The sequence below is a fragment of the Rhamphochromis sp. 'chilingali' genome, assembly GCF_963969265.1.
Source record: "Rhamphochromis sp. 'chilingali' genome assembly, chromosome: 10".
In the NCBI taxonomy this organism is placed as follows: domain Eukaryota; kingdom Metazoa; phylum Chordata; class Actinopteri; order Cichliformes; family Cichlidae; genus Rhamphochromis; species Rhamphochromis sp. 'chilingali'.
In genome coordinates this window covers 39,690,465-39,708,956 of record NC_137937.1, presented here as the reverse complement: position 1 = coordinate 39,708,956, position 18,492 = coordinate 39,690,465, and the positions used below count along the sequence as shown (strand labels likewise).

Below are 18,492 nucleotides of genomic sequence, written 5' to 3'. Positions count from 1 at the left end.
AACAAACCATCTATAAAAGTAAGTAAGTAAAATTTATTTATATAGCGCTTTTCACAGATAAACACAGAAAATGGAAATATAAAAACAATATAACAGTAAATAAAACAATGTAAAACAATAAAACTATAAAAACAGCATAAGAAGAACTTAATCAAATGCTTTTCTAAATAAAAATGTCTTCAGCTGTTTCTTAAAAGAATCAGTGGAGTCCGTGCAGCAAAGAGACAGACACAGCCGTGGTGCCGCCGTCTGAAAGGCCCGATCACCACGAGTTTTAAAACGAGTGCGCGCTACCACCAGCAGTCTCTGATCTAATGACCTTAAAGCCCGAGAAGAAGTATGTGGTTTCAGCAGGTCAGATAAATATTGAGGAGCCTGACCATGTAGGGCCCTAAAGGTTAGAACTACAATTTTAAAATGAAACCTAAAACTTACAGGCAACCAGTGAAGGGAGGCCAAGACTGGAGTGATATGCGATCTTCTCTTGGTGCCTGTTAAGAGACGTGCTGCAGCATTCTGCACAGACTGAAGACGATTTAAGGCTGATTTGTTAAAACAAGTAAAAAGGCCGTTACAGTAGTCTAAACGAGAGGAAATAAAAGCATGAATAATCATCTCAAGTTCAAGCTTTGACACCATTAGTCTGAGTTTAGAAATATTCAGTAAATGATAAAAACAGTTTCGGACCAGCTGCTCGAGCGACATCGAGCTGTCAAACATGGCACCGAGGTTTCTGAGGCTTGATTTTACAGAAGGGTCTAAGAAGCTGATACACTGCCTGATTTCTGGGACCATGTGGTCTGGAGCAATAATTAGGGTTTCTGTTTTATCAGAGTTTAGTTGGAGGAAATTGTCATATAACCATTTGTTGATTTCTGTCAGGCAATTACTTAAATTAGACAATTTATAAAACTCAGAAATCCTGAAGGAACAGTATAGTTGGATGTCGTCAGCATAGAGATGATAGGAGATATATTTATAGCGCTTAATAATTTGGCCTAGGGGGAATACATAAAGTAAAAAGAGAATTGGACCCAGGACAGATCCCTGAGGTACCCCACACGGCAAAACTGTTGATTCTGATGTGACATGATTCATGCAAACAGTAAAAGATCTCTCAGACAGATATGATATAAACCATTTTAAAACAACACCAGTAATCCCAAACAAGTTCTCGAGTCTGTTTATCATGATGCTGTGATCTACAGTGTCAAAAGCAGAGCTGAGATCAGGACCAGCACTGTGTGCTCTCCAGAGTCTGCTGCCATCAAGATATCACTAGATACTCTAATGCTGGGCAGACACTGTGCGATTATTTTCAGTCGCGCGATTCAGCTCCTGCTCAAACTGTACGGTTGACTCGCAGGGGGTTAGAAGTTGGTAGGTCACGATGCAGGTCTCACACTATACGGCCCGATGTTCTGATGCGACCTGAGTGCTCACACTGTGCGTCCATAAAATGAAGGTTATAACAGAAAATCTGTCGCTCGCTCTCTCTGTCTTTCACTCACACAGACACACCACCACCATCAGCTTTGCTAAATTGCTAATGAAAAACATTGATCAGGCAGCTGTGATTGAGCAGCATGTAAATCCAACTATTTTCACGGTTGTTGTGGTCGTGATAATTTTGTGAGGCCACATCGAAAAGGCTCAGGTGAGCTTTCCAAAGTTCTACAAGTTGTGCCTCCATCGCTTGTGTCCAGATCACACGCTGCACTGCCGTGCTACGCCGTCTTTTTCGCTGACATTTGTGTTTGCGCGTGCGCAGTGTGACAAACTGCGGTGACACCCTCACGACCAAGCGATTGATGATCGGGAGCTGGTCGTGAGGTGTTAATCGTGTCTCGTTACCCCACGTATACTACACGATGCACGACGCACGATGAAGGCCAAAATCGGGCCGATTGCCAAAACGGTCACACGACTCAAAAATCGGCTCAAAATGGGCTAAAAATCGCACAGTGTGAGCCCAGCACAAGTAAGGCCGTTTCAGTGGAATGCAATTTACGAAAACCAGACTGGAAAGTGTCCATAACAGCATTTTTATCCAGGAAATAGTTAAGTTGTTCTAGTACTACTTTTTCTAAAATTTTCGATATAAAAGGCAGTTTGGATATTGGCCTATAACTGTTAGGAAGAGATGGATCCAGCTGGGGTTTCTTTAATATTGGCTCAACAACAGCTTGTTTAAAGAAGCTGGGGACTGAGCCAGTATGAAGAGAAGTATTTATCATTTCCACAATACAGGGGCCAACTGAATCAAACACACTAGTGAAACATGAAGATGGAAGGACATCAAGGGGGCTTGAAGTCTGTTTTATATGACAAAGCAGGCCTCTGATGTCTTGTAATGTAACAGGAGTAAAAGAGGACCAAGTATCAGAGGAGAGCAAGTTGAAAGTCTGATATTGAGAAGATGATGGAGAGATATTAGACCTGATGGCAGTGACCTTATTTCTGAAATAGTTCATAAACTCATTGCATTCGGACGTTGAGTGAACTGGTGCACAAGGAGCATCAGGAGAAACAATACTCTTAATTGTTTTAAACAAGAATTTAGGATCTTTCTTTTTTGAGGCTATGAGGTGTGAAAAATACTCTGTTCTGGCGTTTTCCACATGTCATTTAGCAAGAGGACAGATTCTTTAAGGTGTAACTTATAAACCTCAAGCTGGGAAGCCTTCCACAAACGTTTCAGCTTGGGACAATATCTCCTGAAATTACGAATGTTTTCATTTAACCAAGGATGAGATTTCAAACATAGGACAGTACTTTTTTTCAGAGGTGCCACTAAACTAGAATTACACTGATTATTAAAGGATGAGACAAGAGAGTCCAAATCATTGTAAGTCATTTCAGCGTCAAACATGGCAGAGAACCTTTTGCCGGCGTTCTGGTTTATGATTCGCCTTTCAATCGTTATTTTGGGAGCCGGGGGATCCAAATAAAACGACAAGTTAAAATATATGCAGCTATGGTGACTCATATGGACATTTTCCACACGAATGTCATTTATATTTAAACCCAAGGAGAAAACAAGGTCCAATGTGTGACCCTTTACATGTGTAGGGCCAGAAACATGCTGCATAAAATTAAAAGACTCTGTGATAGTCATGAAGTCAGCAGCCATATTACAGGATGCATCATCAATATGAAGGTTAAAATCTCCCAACATTACCACCTTCTCTAATTTAATAATGGATGACAGGAGGTCGTTAAATTCAGTTAAAAAGACTCCGGCAGGGCCAGGAGGTCGGTAGATTCAAATACAATAAAAGGTGTGCAAAGAGCCAACCTTGATCATCTGCAGTTCAAAGGAGGTAAAAGAATCCGAGTTCATCAGTCTGCATGTGAATCTGTCCTGGTGCAAAACAGCGAGACCTCCGCCACGTCCCGAAAGACGTGGAGCTCCGATGACGGAGCAGCCAGTCGAACAAATTTCCTTCAGATGTATATAATCCATGTTTTGTTGCCACGTCTCAGTTAAACACATGACGTTGAGAGATTCCTTTATAACAAGATCGTTTAAAATAAACGATTTGTTTGTGACTGAGCGAGTGTTGAGCAGGGAACTGCAACACACCAGCTCCTGTGTCTGAATGCAAAAGAAATGTGTTGTTTGAGTGAGAGACTGCACCTGTGGCTGAACTATAGATACATATCGATTATAAATTGGTCCAAAAACCTCTGATGTTCAGCTGTTTTTTGTAAAAAGATAACAATGTTAGCCTTTTCTGCAGCTATGGGGCATATATGGTATCACTCTTGGCTGGAAGCAGTGCTTAAACAATGGAAAAAACACAAACTTTGTCCAAAAACCTCTCATGTTTAGCTGTTTTCCACTTTTTCTTTGGTCATTTTTTCTTTGGTCATTTTAGCCTTTTTGGCCAGGGTGAAGGGAGTATCTGCCATCAAACAAGAAGACAGCCGCATGTAGCTATGATGGTGTTTGCTAGTTCACCTTACATGCATTAATGTAATAACGTGGTTAGCCTACTCAACGTAAATTACACAGGAACAACATTTAGCTACTCACGCAGAGAAGAACGGCTGCTGCTGCATCATCATCCTCATCATTTCTGCTACACTGGCAGGGCTAGGGGCCAGGACTCTCCTCTTCGGGTTTTTGGGGGATGTTGCATAACAGCCAACCCACCCGCAGTAGATGTGCACAGTGTGAGGTCTCGCAGCAAGCTATCAAATACGGCGCATTTCTGGGCTTTTAAAAAAAACGCTATGCGTCGCCAGGTGTTTCATCAGATTCGAGGTGTTACCTCCTTTGACAGTATCACAGTATCAGCTTAAAGCACTTGTTGCTGCTGAGTTTGCATCTTTTGCTGTGAAGTACAGCCTTTTACAGAATTTTGACCGCTTCGCCTTGGGCATTTTTAATCTGTAGCTCTGCTCTAAAAGAACGTACGTACCTGGGCCCGCCTACTACGCTTGGAAAGGTAAAATGATTGGCTAGAATCCAAAGTGTATGACATCTCAGGGAAAAGAAAGGACCGAAATAAAGGACCGAAATAAAGCACCGAAATGTGCGCTGCTTTTCGGTCTGGTTACTACTGTTTATGTCAGAATCGGTGCCATAATGGCACCGGATACCGGTACCCATCCCTAGTCCTGCCTCATGTGATAAATATGGCCAGTGTGATTGGCTGAGCCTTTCAGGGAGCTCTGTTTAGTTTTAGCAGCGGCAAACCTGCGCTGCGAGGACGGCAGCAAAGAGGAAGAACCTGGATATAAGAAAGTGTTTTTCAAAGAAACCTGTAAGTCACTTAAAGCCAAGCTCACTCATAAAATGTGTCCGTCATAATAATGTTACAGGCTGTGCTAGGCTTTGGCCCACATCAGTCTAAAACTGTATGTAACCATGAATAACGTGTTTGGGAACTACCTGCACAGCAGGCAGCACTATTAGTTCTCTCAGTCTCAGAGCAGCGTTTCTAATTTTGATTGGAACTGTCAGAGAAAACGGCAGCCTCGAGCAGCCAGGATATTAGTTTACAGAGGCTGTTAGAATTATATGTCTAACATTAAAATGTTGGTGACACAATAATTTCTTCCTAATGGCACTGACATATTCATAGGGTTTATTTTTGAGACAAAATATCACGAGGTAGTCATGATTTTGCAAATATTCCACCTTGTAGTGCAGTTTGCACAAATTGTTTCAAAAATGCACTCAGCCTACAAACATTACTGACGAGTCGAGATCTGCACAAAGTGACAGAAACACTGAAGCAGCTGCACATTTTATTCTTATTGTCATGTTTGTCCTGTTTGTCAGGTGAAGAACCAACACAAAGCTCAGAGAGTAATGGTGACACAAGGTCACAGGTGAAGTTGGATGATGACTTGTTGGTTCATGACTGTATTCGAAGCACATGTGTGACTGCATGTATGAGGAATGTCTCACTGTTATTCATCAGGTGACAGAGGCAGCTCTGCCATGTTGTAGCTCAGAGGTGAAGAGGCGAGGTCACAGGTGACTGACTGATGATTTGGTGCTACAGATTAACGAGAGGAGCAAGCATGTGTTTGGCTCCCTCACATAGTGGACATTGAGTTGTTGTGTGGGGCACCAGTAGTCCATGTCTGTTGCTGTAACAGTAGTTCATGTTTAGAATAAAACATCCCAGCTCACTGATCTGATCGGGGCAACAGTGCCTAAAATGTTGTATAATCTTTTACTCTGTGGTCATCTTAGACGAGTAGTTTTATGGACAAAAACCAGCAGGTCATTCAGTGTTCCCTTAGTGCTGATGTGTCAGAGATGTTGGTGTACTACAACTGAAGTAATGATGTTAAGTCCTTAAAGTCATATTCTTTTATTGTCATGACTGTATTTGAAGCTATTTTTATTTTTGTATGATACCTGATTTATATGGAATATGGCTGAAGTAAACTAAAGTCTAAAATACTTAGTCATTTGTTTAATAGTAATTTAACATATAAAACTATGAATTATAATTTTAAATGGTTTAAAAGCATGTAGAATAGCATATGTAGGCAAGTATATTTCTCCTTTTATCAAGAAGCAAAGACAAAAAAGAAAAAAAAAAAAAAACGGGGCAGGGCTCGGTGGTTGAATCGTCCGTCCCCACCGATGCCAAAACCAAATCTACGCCCTTGTACTGTGTACTTGCGGGAGAGAGGAGTGTGAGAGTGGTGTGTGAGAGTGGAGGAAGGCGGTCACAGGTGGAGTTCAGCTCGCAGAGAGGTGCTGGGTGTAGATCAGCAGCGTGTAGGGAGAACAGCTACACAAGAAATCTCGCTCAGAAACCAAATCTCGCGGTAAAACTATTTTTTTCCTCTCACAGCCAATCACAGCGCAGGGTCCCGCAGGCTTCAATGCAACAGCCAATCACAGTTAGGGTAGGCGCTGCGGCGTGATGACGGAACGATAAGGAAAAAAGCCGTGCTGTGATTCGCGGGAAAAGTGAAAAATGGCGCCGGAGTAAGTTTGAAGTTTAGCGCCGCGGAGAGCAGTAGTAGCAGACAGACAGACAGACAGACGTAAGGGAGGCAGACAGGCAGACGTGAGGGAGACGGACAGAGACAGACAGACAGACACCCTGAAGAAGCATCGACTCAACGACCTTCTGTCCTGGGATGCCAGCAGCGGGAGGACCGACAGAAAGGAGGCACAGCCCGGATCAATGCAGGTATCACGGCTTCCCTCTCTGCGCTGACCCGCTCTGATTTAGCCCTGGGATTTAGTGTGGCCCGTTAGTTCAGCCCGGGACACAGAGCTGTTGGAACCCTTGAATTTATCCCGTGTCAGTTCATCACTGTGTGCAAGTGTTTTTTGTGTGAGCTGGCCCTCTTAACGTGAATTATTACGGGCTGTTACCGGGTTATCGTTCAGGATTTCATGGCCCGGTTTACTCGTTATTCCGATCGGTTATCGCGCTTCATCAGCTCTTTTCCGTTAGTTAACCCGTTAGGGTGTGGTGGGTAGTTACTGGATGGTTAGAGCTCTGTTAACGGTATGTGATGGGAGGACGCACTGCGCATGTCAGCCCTCCTCCAATCCACCGCGCAGTTCAGGAATGAATCACAGACCGTCTGTCTGTCTCTCTGCAGGATGTATGAGGACCTGATCGAAGACTTCTGCGGTCTGGAGCATCAGGTGTCTCCAGGGGGCGGAGGGTGTGAAGGGGGGCGTGTCCCCGAACCTGACGGGGTGGAGTCCAGTCTGAGCGTGGGTCAGTTCGTGCTCTGTCGTTGGTCAGATGGACTGTACTACCTGGGAAAGATCCAACGGGTAAGCCTGTGCTCACCTGACACCCACTGCAGCGTCATCATGCTCATCGTGATTGGCTGAGTTTCTGTGTTCTGATTGGTGGATAGGTGAGTCCCCCTAGGCAGAGCTGCTTCGTCACTTTTGAGGACAACTCCAAGTTCTGGGTCCTCTGGAAGGACATCCAGCACGGTGAGACAGACGGGTGGAGTGAGAGAAAGCTAGAGAGGGCAAGACAGGTGCTTCATGTCTGTGATCTGCTTCTTTTGTCCAATCCTAATGCAGCTGGAGTACCGGGGGAGGAGCCTCGCTGCTCCATGTGCCAGGAGGTGGACCCAAACTCCAACACCCAATCAAACCAGATCCTGATCTGTGGGAAGTGTGGGATCGGTGAGTCTAACTGACACACACACACACACACACACACACACAGGAGCAGTCCATTAGGAACACTTGCCTGTAGGGCTGGGCCATATCATACCGTTCACGGTAATACCGGTATAATGTTGGGCAACGGCAAGAAAATGAAATATGGCGATAGAATATGGGTAAAACGCGCATGCGCAGTGCCTTTGTTTTTATACGCACATGGCAGAAAACGCATGGTGGAGACGGAGAATGAGAAGAGCGAAAGCGGATCGTTGAATGAAACGGATGAACGAGAATCCGGTTGTTCAGTGATCACGCGACGAATCCTACTTCTGGGTCTAAAGTAGTCTGCGTTTAATATGGCTTTTGTGTTGTTAACATGTTTAATGTTATGTATTTTCTTCTATTTGATCTCAAAAAGCTCCTAAAACAGTCAGTGATCACTGTTGACCTCCCTCGGCTTTTATTACCGCTAATCATTTATTTAAGCTCAGTTTTTAAAACCTTAGGATGTAACTACAGCCCAGCCCATGCAGCAGTATATGAATGACTAAGCTCGTATTGTGGATGGATTATCTCAGTTGTTCTCCTGGCTGAAGTTTGGTCCTTTTACAGCATCCTGCCATGCGATTACATTTGTTCCTGACCACCGAGAACACTCACGTTAACTTTTATCGAGTGGAAAAAAAGTTAGCTTGTTTATATTATGCTAACATAGCTGTGTCGCTAGCGGTCACGTAGCACATCATTATATACCAGCTAGCCCAACTTCAGTAACCCTACAAACGTCACTGCTGTTTAGTTTTCTGTCTTCATTTATGCTGGAAGTGATAACAGAGCTGTACGTTTTAATTTGTTTCCAAAACCCCACAGTCAGGACATGCTATATTGTATTTAGATAGAAGCTAGCGAGCTAACTCCCTGCTAACTTCTAACTCCGTTAAATATCATAAATTCCGTTTTCATGGATGCCTGGATGTTAAACTCAATTGTTACACCTGGTAGAGCAGAACGCTGATCATTTTATTAAAGATGAAAGACTTTAGACAGTTTTTCAACTCTCAGTAATGCCATAGTGATCGTTTGATATATGGACCTGCAGCAGAGTTTAGGCCCAGACACGGCTGGTGACGTCAGACTGAACAACCGGATTGGTTTGTAGAAATGCTGCAGCTTCAGTGGTGTGGAACTGGTTTAGCTTTCGTCCGTCAGATACACAACAAAGCACTATTTTTGGTGGAGCATGCTAGCGGGCCGTCGTTATTACCCTGTTTCTTGGAAAATACGGCGTACTTACAATCAACCCTTTGATTTTTCTGAAAATCGACAGAGCCCCTTATAACCCCGTGTGCCTTATGTTTGAATTCTGGTTGTGTTTACTAGGGCTGCCACGATTTGTCGACTAGTCACGATTACGTCAACTATCAAAATCGTCGACGACTGATTTAATAGTCGACGCGTCGTTTGAAACTTTGTACGATCACAAAAGACGCAGGAATAAGTGGCAGGATTTAAGAGTGTAATAACGGACTGAAACAGAAGATGGCAGCATTGCATGTACAAGGATGTCAGCTACCGTTAAACCCCGAAGAAGAAGAAGAAGAAGAAGCAGCTGTGTCCCAGAATTCATAGCGTGGCCCAGCGCAGTTTCCAACAATGGCGGCAGCTAGTTAGTTTTAATATTACTCTTATTATTCTTTCTGGGTCACAAAATAAACGTTTAACATATTTTCAGGCGAGAATGTAGCTGTGTAAACCTCAAATATCTGCTCAGTTTATCAGGACACCACATATTTTCAAAAGCGCTCCGACGTTTTCGGAGACATCTGTTACCCACTAGCTCGTTAGCGAGCCGGGGGGCTAGGCTCACTAGCGCCGTGAGAACACCGGACTCCCCGCAAATCGTTTTCAAACCCACCGCCGTCTTTCGCTACTCAGGTTAAATATATATGAGTCACTTAGATAACTTAAACATGTTATTGTTTGGCTTTTTTTTTTTGTATTTTATTTGTTCCTGAGTAAATCGGTTTGGCTGAGATTAAAGTTATAGTTTTTACACAGCTGAATAAACGTCAAGCAGACAGCTGATTATCAGAAGTGTGAGATGCTCCAGAATTTACTCCGGTGTCCTGTTATATTTTAGATAGCAAGGAGTTTATTAAACTTCACCGAAACAATCTGCAAATTTCATTAAAATTTAATAAACTATCATCTTGTCTTTATTTTTAGTTAGCACAGACCTTAAACACTTAAAGCTGTAAGCTAATGATAGTTATATAAGAGCAGATGCTGCTGGTGCAATAAGCTGTAGTTTTACGTCTAATGGATGATGATCTGATTAGTCGACTAATCGCAAAAATAATCGGTGACTAGTCGACTATCAAAATAATCGTTTGTGGCAGCCCTAGTGTTTACTGACCTCGAAACGATTTTATGTGCACGGCGCTCGAAAATCTGTCAAATGTTTCAGTACGACTTTGCTAAGCTACGAAGCCGCACCGCTTGATGGATTGTCGGAGCGTTACGGCTACCGTAGGCGGAGCCTCGCGGAGTGATACGTACTGTGCTTCAACATAATATTACCGTATTGCATGTGTATAAGCTTTTTTTTTTTTTTTTGAAGTTTTGTGGATATTATACATGGTTATGCTGAGGATATGTCGGCCAGTTTCCACTGGAAATGCCTTTTGGTTAAGCTGTCAGCGAGGAATTTGCATTTGCACTGTAAAATGTTTATATAACTTTAATGCAAAAAACAGCTGCTTGTTTATGTGAAAATACATTGATGGGTTTTTTTTGCCCTCACCTATGGCCACGAGCTGTGGGTAGTGACCGAAAGAACGAGATCGCGGATACAAGCGGCAGAAATGAGCTTCCTCCGAAGGGTGGCTGGCCTCTCCCTTAGAGATAGGGTGAGAAGTTCGGCCATCCGGGAGGGGCTCAGAGTAGAGCCGCTGCTGCTCCACATCGAAAGGAGCCAGCTGAGGTGGTTCGGGCATCTGACAAGGATGCCTCCTGGGCGCCTCCTGGGTGAGGTGTTCCAGGCATGTCCCACCGGGAGGAGGCCCCGGGGCAGACCCAGGACACGCTGGAGAGATTATATCTCTCGGCTGGCCTGGGAACGCCTTGGTATTCCCCCGGATAAGCTGGTGGAGGTGGATGGGGAGAGGGAGGTCTGGGCCTCTTTTCTTAGGCTGCTGCCCCCGCGACCCGGCCCCGGATAAAGCGGACGAAGATGGATGGATGGGGTTTTTTTGCACTAATAAAATTGTGGAGTTGTAAAGTATTTTGTCTAGTGTCAATTATATCGTCAGTTATATCGTTATCGCAAATTTTCAGATCTATATCGTGATAAATATTTTTGGTCATATTGCCCTGCTCTACTTGCCTGTGGGCTTTCTGCAGGTTGGACTGAGGGTCACACCTGCGAAGCTAAAACTAACTGCATGGTAGGACTGGGCGATATGGCCCAAAATTCATATCTCGATATTCTTTAGCTGGATGGCGATATACGATATGTATCTCGATTTTTTTTTTTTTTAAAGGTATAAAGTAAGAAGAAAAAGCGAGTTCTTAGTCACACAGTGTCCCAGGTCTCACACAGGCACTTTTATTAACATACAGCGCAGATGTACGTGAAAAAATTACTCAGAAAAAAAAGAAAGAAATTATCAACATTTATTAAATAATAATGCTCATTAATGCCGTTAATGTCATTTTAACGAGATTAACGCTGACAGCACTAAAATAGTAATCTCCAAATGTTTTCTTTTTAACGAGCAGCCTGCAGGTGATGGGGGAGTTGTGTTCAGTGAAGGAGAGGCGAGGCAGAGTAACGTTGCGTAGAGACAAAAGTGGACGAAAGAGAGGCAAACTTGCGGTTCCACAAGTATAATTGTAACGTAACGTAGTAACATATTGTGTATAAAAAAATATATCGATATATTAAAAAAGTCGATATATCGCCCAGCCCTACTGCATGGTGTTTCGGGGTGGGATTTATTGGACGGGCTTGCAGTGACATCAGCGTTTTCTCAGGAGGCGGAGCTCCTCCATAACTGCTGATACTTCTAATGTGAATGACCTCTGACCTTTAACAGAAGCTCAGAGTGAAGCTGATAGTAGAAACATTAGCGCAAACGCTGTTTGCAGTAAAGGCAGAAATGCTTTCTGATGATCAGATTTAAGGTCAAAGGTCACGATGACTGAGTGCTCTTTGTTTATCTGTTGCCATGGTGAATCCTGGGCTCTGACCATCACCTGTCTGTCAGGTTTCCACCAGCAGTGTCACATTCCTCCAGTAGAGGGCAGCGGCACCCTGACTCCGTGGTTCTGCAGACGCTGCGTCTTTGCTCTGGCGGTCCGGGTACGATGCTTCTCACCTGTGTGTGTGTGTGTGTGTGTGTGTGTGTGTGTGTGTGTGTGTGTGTGTGTGTGTGTGTCTCTCTCTCTCTCTCTCATTTGTGTGTGTGTCTCTCTCTCTCTCTCTCATTTGTGTGTGTGTCTCTCTCTCATTTGTGTGTGTGTGTGTTTGTGTGTGTGTGTCTCTCTCTCTCATTTGTGTGTTTGTTTGTGTGTGTGTGTGTGTGTGTGTGTGTGTGTGTGTGTCTCTCTCTCTCATTTGTGTGTGTGTGTGTTTGTGTGTGTGTGTCTCTCTCTCTCATTTGTGTGTGTGTGTGTGTGTGTTTGTGTGTGTGTGTCTCTCTCTCTCATTTGTGTGTGTGTGTTTGTGTGTGTGTGTGTCTCTCTCTCTCTCTTACCCGTGTGTGTGTGTCTCTCTCTCTCTCTCTTACCCGTGTGTGTGTGTGTGTCTCTCTCTCTCTCTCTCTCTCTCTCTCTTACCCGTGTGTGTGTGTCTCTCTCTCTCTCTCTTACCCGTGTGTGTGTGTGTGTGTGTGTCTCTCTCTCTCTCTCTTACCCGTGTGTGTGTGTCTCTCTCTCTCTCTCTTACCCGTGTGTGTGTGTGTGTCTCTCTCTCTCTCTCTCTCTCTCTTACCCGTGTGTGTGTGTGTGTCTCTCTCTCTCTCTCTCTCTCTCTTACCCGTGTGTGTTTGTGTGTGTGTGTGTGTGTTTCGCCTGCCTCTGACTCGTGTCTCTGCACCTGTGTGTCCCACAGAAGGGCGGGGCTCTGAGGAAAGGTGTGATAGCCAAAGCCCTGAGTGTGATGAAACAGGTGCTTCCGTACGAGCTGGAGGCCCTGGACTGGGACTCGCAGCACCGGACCAATCAGCAGCAGTGTTACTGTTACTGCGGCGGCCCTGGAGAGTAAGTTGGCCTGATGACAGCTGCAGGTGTGGTTGGCCATTACTTGATTCACCTGTGTGCATTACCTTTGTGTGCAGGTGGTACCTGAAGATGCTGCAGTGCTTCAGGTGTCAACAGTGGTTCCATGAGGCGTGCACTCAGTGCCTGCAGGAAGCAATGATGTTTGGAGACAGGTGAGGCTCCACCCCCTGCTCCGCCCCTCCCCCTGCTACCTTTCCCCGGTATGGCTCTGACTTCCTGTCCTCCCGCAGGTTCTACTTGTTTGTGTGCGTGGTGTGTAATAAGGGCTCAGAGTGCGTGCGGCGCCTGTCCCTCAGGTGGGTGGACCTGGTCCACCTGGTGCTCTACAACCTGTCCATCTGCAGCAAGAAGAAGTATTTCGAACTGGACGAGATCCTCACCTTCGTCTCTACCCACTGGGACCACCTGCAGCTTGGGAAGGTAATAGCACACCTGAGCCAGGTACGCTGAGATCACGTGGTGTGCCTGTGTTCATTTAACCCTCTGTGTGTTTGTTCAGCTGTCCAACACCCCCCCAGCAGAGAGGGGGCAGCACCTGCTCGACGCACTCAACAAGTACAAGAGCAAGTAAGGACCAATCAGAGCGAGGCCGTCACGAGTACACGTGTGTAACATGAACACAGGATGTGTGTTCTTAACGTGTGTGTGTGTGTGTTCAGGTTTCTGTGCGGGAAGGAAATCAAAAAGAGGAAGTGCATCTTTCGTCTGAGGACCAGGGTCCCTCCTAACCCCCCCTCCAAGCTCTTTCCTGAGCGTGCTCAGAATGATGGGGGCGGGGCAAGGAAGAAGACGGCGAGCAGGTATGATCTCTTGCTGCCAGCCGTTGCTGCCTGTGATTGGACGAAGCGTAACCGTGGTGTTTATTTCTGTTTCTTCAGCAGCTCAGCTGAGAGGAGAAAGAGGAAGTCCAAGTGGCTTCTCGAGGATGCCATTCCTAATGTGAGGCTCATTTTCTTCTTCTGTGGTTTCTAAAGCTGTTAATGCATCACGCTGACTGTGACCTTCTGCCCGTAGAACGAGCTGACCTGCAGCTGGACCGCCAACCACCACATGGCCAACATTTTTGACTTCACGCTGGATGAGCTGCAGAGCCTGAAGAGGTGAGATTAGCGCTGGACTCGGCGCTCTGATTGATGCTTTGCTTACCTGTGCTTTCCCGTTCACGTCATACGGTGGCGCACCTGTGACGTTGCTGTCCTTCCTCAGCAGCTCCAGCAGAGCCGTCAGCATCGACCAGGACTCCACCGATGCCTCCACCTCTGGCTCCGCCTCCTCCTACCACTTCAGGTGAGCTGAGTGAACACCTGACTCACCAACCCTAGGCTTTTGATATCTGACCTTTGACCTCTGTCTTCAGGAGAAGGATGGGCAGCAGAAAGAGGAAGTTACCCCGGAACAGTTACAGCCAGTGGGCCAATCGCAGTGAGGCAGGGGAGGAGCTTGGAGGGGAAGAGCCTTCTGGCATCATTGGGGCCCAGGAAGCTACAAACCACACCCACCTGACCACAGACTCCTCCCACTTCTTGTCAGACCACTCACCGCTGCCGTCTGACAACTCCCACCTCCACTCCTCCATCTCCTCTTACTTTGGAGTAGCGGGTAGGCTAACCAATGGCGAGCGCTATCAGGTGTTGGCTCGCCGCATCACCCCTCAGGGGACGGTCCAGTACTTGCTGGAGTGGGAGGGGACGACCCCTTATTAGGACGTTATTAAGGTCCAGGTGGTGTTAGAAGCTTTGATTCCTTTTCCTCTACACTTGCTGCTGGTGAGCTGCTTATTGGTTGAAACCTGAACTGACACTGTGGCCCCGCAACCACCTGGTCTCCCCGTGTCCCTGTTAAACATTTGGATCCCTGTTAAACCACCGGGCTCTCCGTGTCCCCGTTAAACCACCGGGCTCCCCGTGTCCCCGTTAAACATGTGGGCTGTATATCCCCAGCTGGCTGGTGAGTTTTGAGGAATCAGGAATCAAAGCTGAACTCGATCCTGGAAAAAATAGTTTTTAGTTTAAAAAGTGTTTAAATGCAGCCAAAGAGACACACAGAGCTCCCACCTGACTCCTCCCACCTCCACCATGTTTGCAGCCTCACACACTGATTAGTTGTTTTCCTGGTTGTAATGATGTCACACTGGTGGAGTTCTTCTTTTGCTCTGATTTGTAAAACACTCAGAGTTCCTCATGCAGCGCCCCCTGGCTGTCAGACAGCACCCTGCCTCTCTTGCCCCCTCCCTCCCCTGAAGTTTTCATGTTGTGTACCTGATCAGAAGCACTTAGTCACATGTTTACCTGCCCCTTCCTCACCTGTGCAGTGTTCTCACTCTATCACATGATCTCACCTGCGGAGCATCCCATTCGTCGTCTATGCAAACACCAAAGTGCGCCTGCTGGTGATCAATCTGAGCCACCGATCAGTGTTTCTCCTAGCTTGAAGCTAACGCAGCCCATATTTGTGAATGAGGGATGCTAATAGTGCTAACAGTCTCTGAGACGTTAAACTGGCACTCTGTCACTTTAAGATATGCTCTGCTCCTATTGGCCTGTTAAATGCTTGTTTTGATCATCTGACTGTTTGTTTGCTGTTTTCCTCTCCAGCTGACCAATCAGCTGCCAGCTTTCTCTGGATTAAAAACAAATGTTTTCTGACCTTTGACCTTTCTGTGTTTCTGTGTGTGTCTGAGAAGCAGAGATGCGTGGAAACCTGGGTTTGTGAAAACCTGTGAGTGTCACAGTCAGTCTACACCTGGCTCTAGGTCTAACTTTATGGGTCCAGATTTACAGGGTCCTGGGGAGCTTTCATGTTACTGAGAGTCCTCACAAAGGCAGGTATACAGGTGTGTGTGTGTGTGTGTGTGTGTGTGTGTGTGTGAGAGACACTAGTGCAGGTAATCTGATAATCCAGTTAAGGTGTTAAAAGGCAGAGAAACCTGCATGAGTGTTCAGGTGCATCTGTGTCGTTGTCCTGAGGGTCCCAGCACTCACACAGGTATTCAGGCAGACGGGTAACATGGCGATGTGACAGATTCACAGCAGAGGAGACCACCTGCATCTACCTGTAAGCTTCTTCACCTGTCCATACTTTGTGTTTGTGTACCTGCTCTGTGTTTCTTTACGCCTGCCTGAGGTCAGACATGAGGTCCAGCTCATGTTTTCCCTTAAATCAGGGACCTGATTGAAAGCAGCACAGTCTAAGGGAGATCGAGGTGCGTTCCAAACGACCCTTTTTGCTCAGGAAGGTTCCTCACTGAGCGATGTATCTGCATGGTGGCCATAACCAGAGCTGTTCCAGTTCTCCAAACACTACGCAAAGGAACTTCAATGCTTCCCTTAGCAGAGCATCCTTTATGAACGGGGAGAAGAAAATTCCGTCCCATAATTCACAGCAGCGGACCATCTGACCATTCATGAAAACATCAACATAATAAATGTGGAGGATCGTGTAAATGTTCCTTCTAACTGCATTTTCCATTTCATCCTGACCTTTCATTAGACAAAGGTTTCAGTGCTACGTATAACAAAGTACTTCAGAATTGAACTGAACTAAACAAAGCAGGACGTTGTATCTTTTACTCATTGCACATGCGGGAGGGGGGTCAGGTAGCTCGCCTGGTCAGCAGTAATGAAAAGTTTAACACTCTGACTCTGGAGTTGGGCAGCTTCAGGTCCTGGGCGCATCAAACGTAGCACAGAGTGGCTCTGGTTTAATTTGAGGACTTCAGACATCGTTTGGGAAACAGTTCCAAACGTTGGCCAATGAAGGACCAGTACATATGAAGTAATGTACCAGGAGCACCCCCTACAGGCTGGGTGTATACGCTCCAGCCTGACCCTGGATCAATGCACCCGATGATCTTAAATGAGTGTGTCGAGCACACATCGATATATTGTGAACTTGGCCGAGGACAGAGTCCCACAGGTCATCTGTGATATGAAAGTTATGTCTTGTTCCCATTTAGATTCGATGGCAGCTACTGAAGAAGATTGTAAGTGGGAGACTAGATTGTACAAGGATGATATTATGCCCCTGGAGGTTGGACTGACCATGGGGTGGCTGTAGCGCAGGTGGTAGAGCAGGTCAGCCACTAATCAGAAGGTCGGTGGTTCGATCCCAGGCTGTCTCCTGGCTGCATGTCAAATAACCTTGGGCAAGATACTAACCCCGTGTTTGCCTACTGGAGGTGGTCAGAGGGCCCGGTGGCGTCAGTGTCCGGCAGCCTCGCCTCTGTCAGTGCGCCCCAGGGTGGCTGTGGCTACAATGTAGCTTGCCATCACCAATGTGTGAATGAATGGATATAGTGTGAAGCGCTTTGGGGTCCTTAGGGACTAGAAAAGCACTATACAAATGCAGGCCATTAAAATATCTGCTGCAGGGCTGCCAAACTCAATTGCACTGGGGGCCAAACCTCAAGGCACACTTTAGGTCAAGATAAACATTTATTGAACACACTAAAACAATGTTTTGTAAACATAAATATGAATACAGACAGGAATATTATTCCAGAATAAATAAACTTTAAAATTAAAGTTTATTCTTTAAACATTTTGCTCTCCATAAAAATATATCCTGTCAAAATTATGCAAGTTAGAAACAAGAACATGTTGCCAAAAGCCCAGAAAAAGTAAATGAAAGCAAACACAAGGTTGGAGCCGCATGTAGACGGAGCTGGGCGTTGCTGCAGGAGTGGAGCTATAAACTGTGCGGGCCAGTCAGTGTCGTACTTTGCCTGAGTGCATCATTACACTGCAGCTGCATCTGAATCTGCACGGGTGCAGTTTCCACGTTGGGTTGTGAAGCAGCTCGAAATTCTCTTTTTGTGCTTCAAAGTCACCAAAGCGCCACAAACTCAGTGCACTCAGTTTATCAGCAAAGTGCGCATTTGGGAACACTGTTGCACTGACTTGGCTCAACATTACTTGGCAACAGGGATCACTGCATCATAAAAGACTGAAATTGACGGTGATTTAAACCTTTAGTTCGGATCAAATTCACGGTCTCCGTTACGGTGATCATTACATGCTCCATTTTAAGGACTTTACCACACAGCCTTTCCTGGTGTGTGATGCAGTGATGCTGTTAACTCACCGGTACAGTTCTCCTCCTGCATCTTTACTCGCATCCTACTGACTAGTCAGTTTTTTTTCACCGCACAACACCGGCGCTGCATCCAACAAGTTTGTCCCAGGACAGTTTCATGTCGTTTACACTTTGACATACGTTTCTATTCAGGCTCACATTTGCCAAAATCTGTGTTTTGTCTGGACACAAGACGACGCACAGCTTCATCATGCAGCTCTTTAGAAACTCTCCCTCGGTAAATAGCCGGGCTGATTTGGCTCCTCTGCCACAATAAAACTTGCTTTCACAACAGCTTCACTTTGTGGTTTTGCTCTGGTGACAAACGTCTGCTGAAATGTCAGATTCTTCTTTAGCTCGTCTACTTTCTGTAGTTTCTGCGTTTAGGTTTTTCTGCTTATCCTGACGTTTCGTCTCGTCGTGCCGTCTTAAATTAAATTGCTTCATTACAGCCACATTCGCTCCACTAATAAGACACACGTGTTTACCAGCATGTCTGTAAACATATATTCAGC

General features: G+C 45.7%; 2 protein-coding genes across 5 annotated transcripts in view; both read left to right on the top strand.

Annotated features, from left to right (window-relative positions):
* The first annotated feature begins 6,418 nt into the window (after nucleotides 1–6,418).
* phf19 (PHD finger protein 19) lies at nucleotides 6,419–15,555 on the top strand. Of its 4 annotated transcripts, none has more exons than XM_080893292.1 (14): nucleotides 6,421–6,671; nucleotides 7,093–7,273; nucleotides 7,360–7,441; nucleotides 7,535–7,639; nucleotides 11,890–11,984; nucleotides 12,735–12,883; nucleotides 12,961–13,056; nucleotides 13,135–13,324; nucleotides 13,404–13,471; nucleotides 13,564–13,704; nucleotides 13,786–13,843; nucleotides 13,919–14,004; nucleotides 14,111–14,191; nucleotides 14,262–15,555. In XM_080893292.1, the coding sequence occupies exons 1-14, from the start codon at nucleotides 6,619–6,621 to the stop codon at nucleotides 14,605–14,607; spliced, it is 1,731 nt and encodes a 576-aa protein (XP_080749418.1). In that variant the 5' UTR covers nucleotides 6,421–6,618; the 3' UTR covers nucleotides 14,608–15,555. The 4 variants fall into 4 exon arrangements, with proteins under 4 accessions (XP_080749416.1, XP_080749415.1, XP_080749418.1 ...); XM_080893291.1 differs by having other exon boundaries at nucleotides 6,422–6,671; nucleotides 13,783–13,843; nucleotides 14,262–15,554; XM_080893290.1 differs by having other exon boundaries at nucleotides 6,419–6,671; nucleotides 13,564–13,843; nucleotides 14,114–14,191.
* A 1,962-nt stretch (nucleotides 15,556–17,517) lies between these two features.
* LOC308404913 (disabled homolog 2-interacting protein-like) overlaps nucleotides 17,518–18,492 on the top strand; it is a gene marked incomplete at its 3' end in the record, with an annotated part of 36,835 nt that continues 35,860 nt past the window's right edge. The window contains exon 1 of the mRNA XM_080895203.1: nucleotides 17,518–18,492. This exon is cut by the window's right edge and continues 2,341 nt beyond it.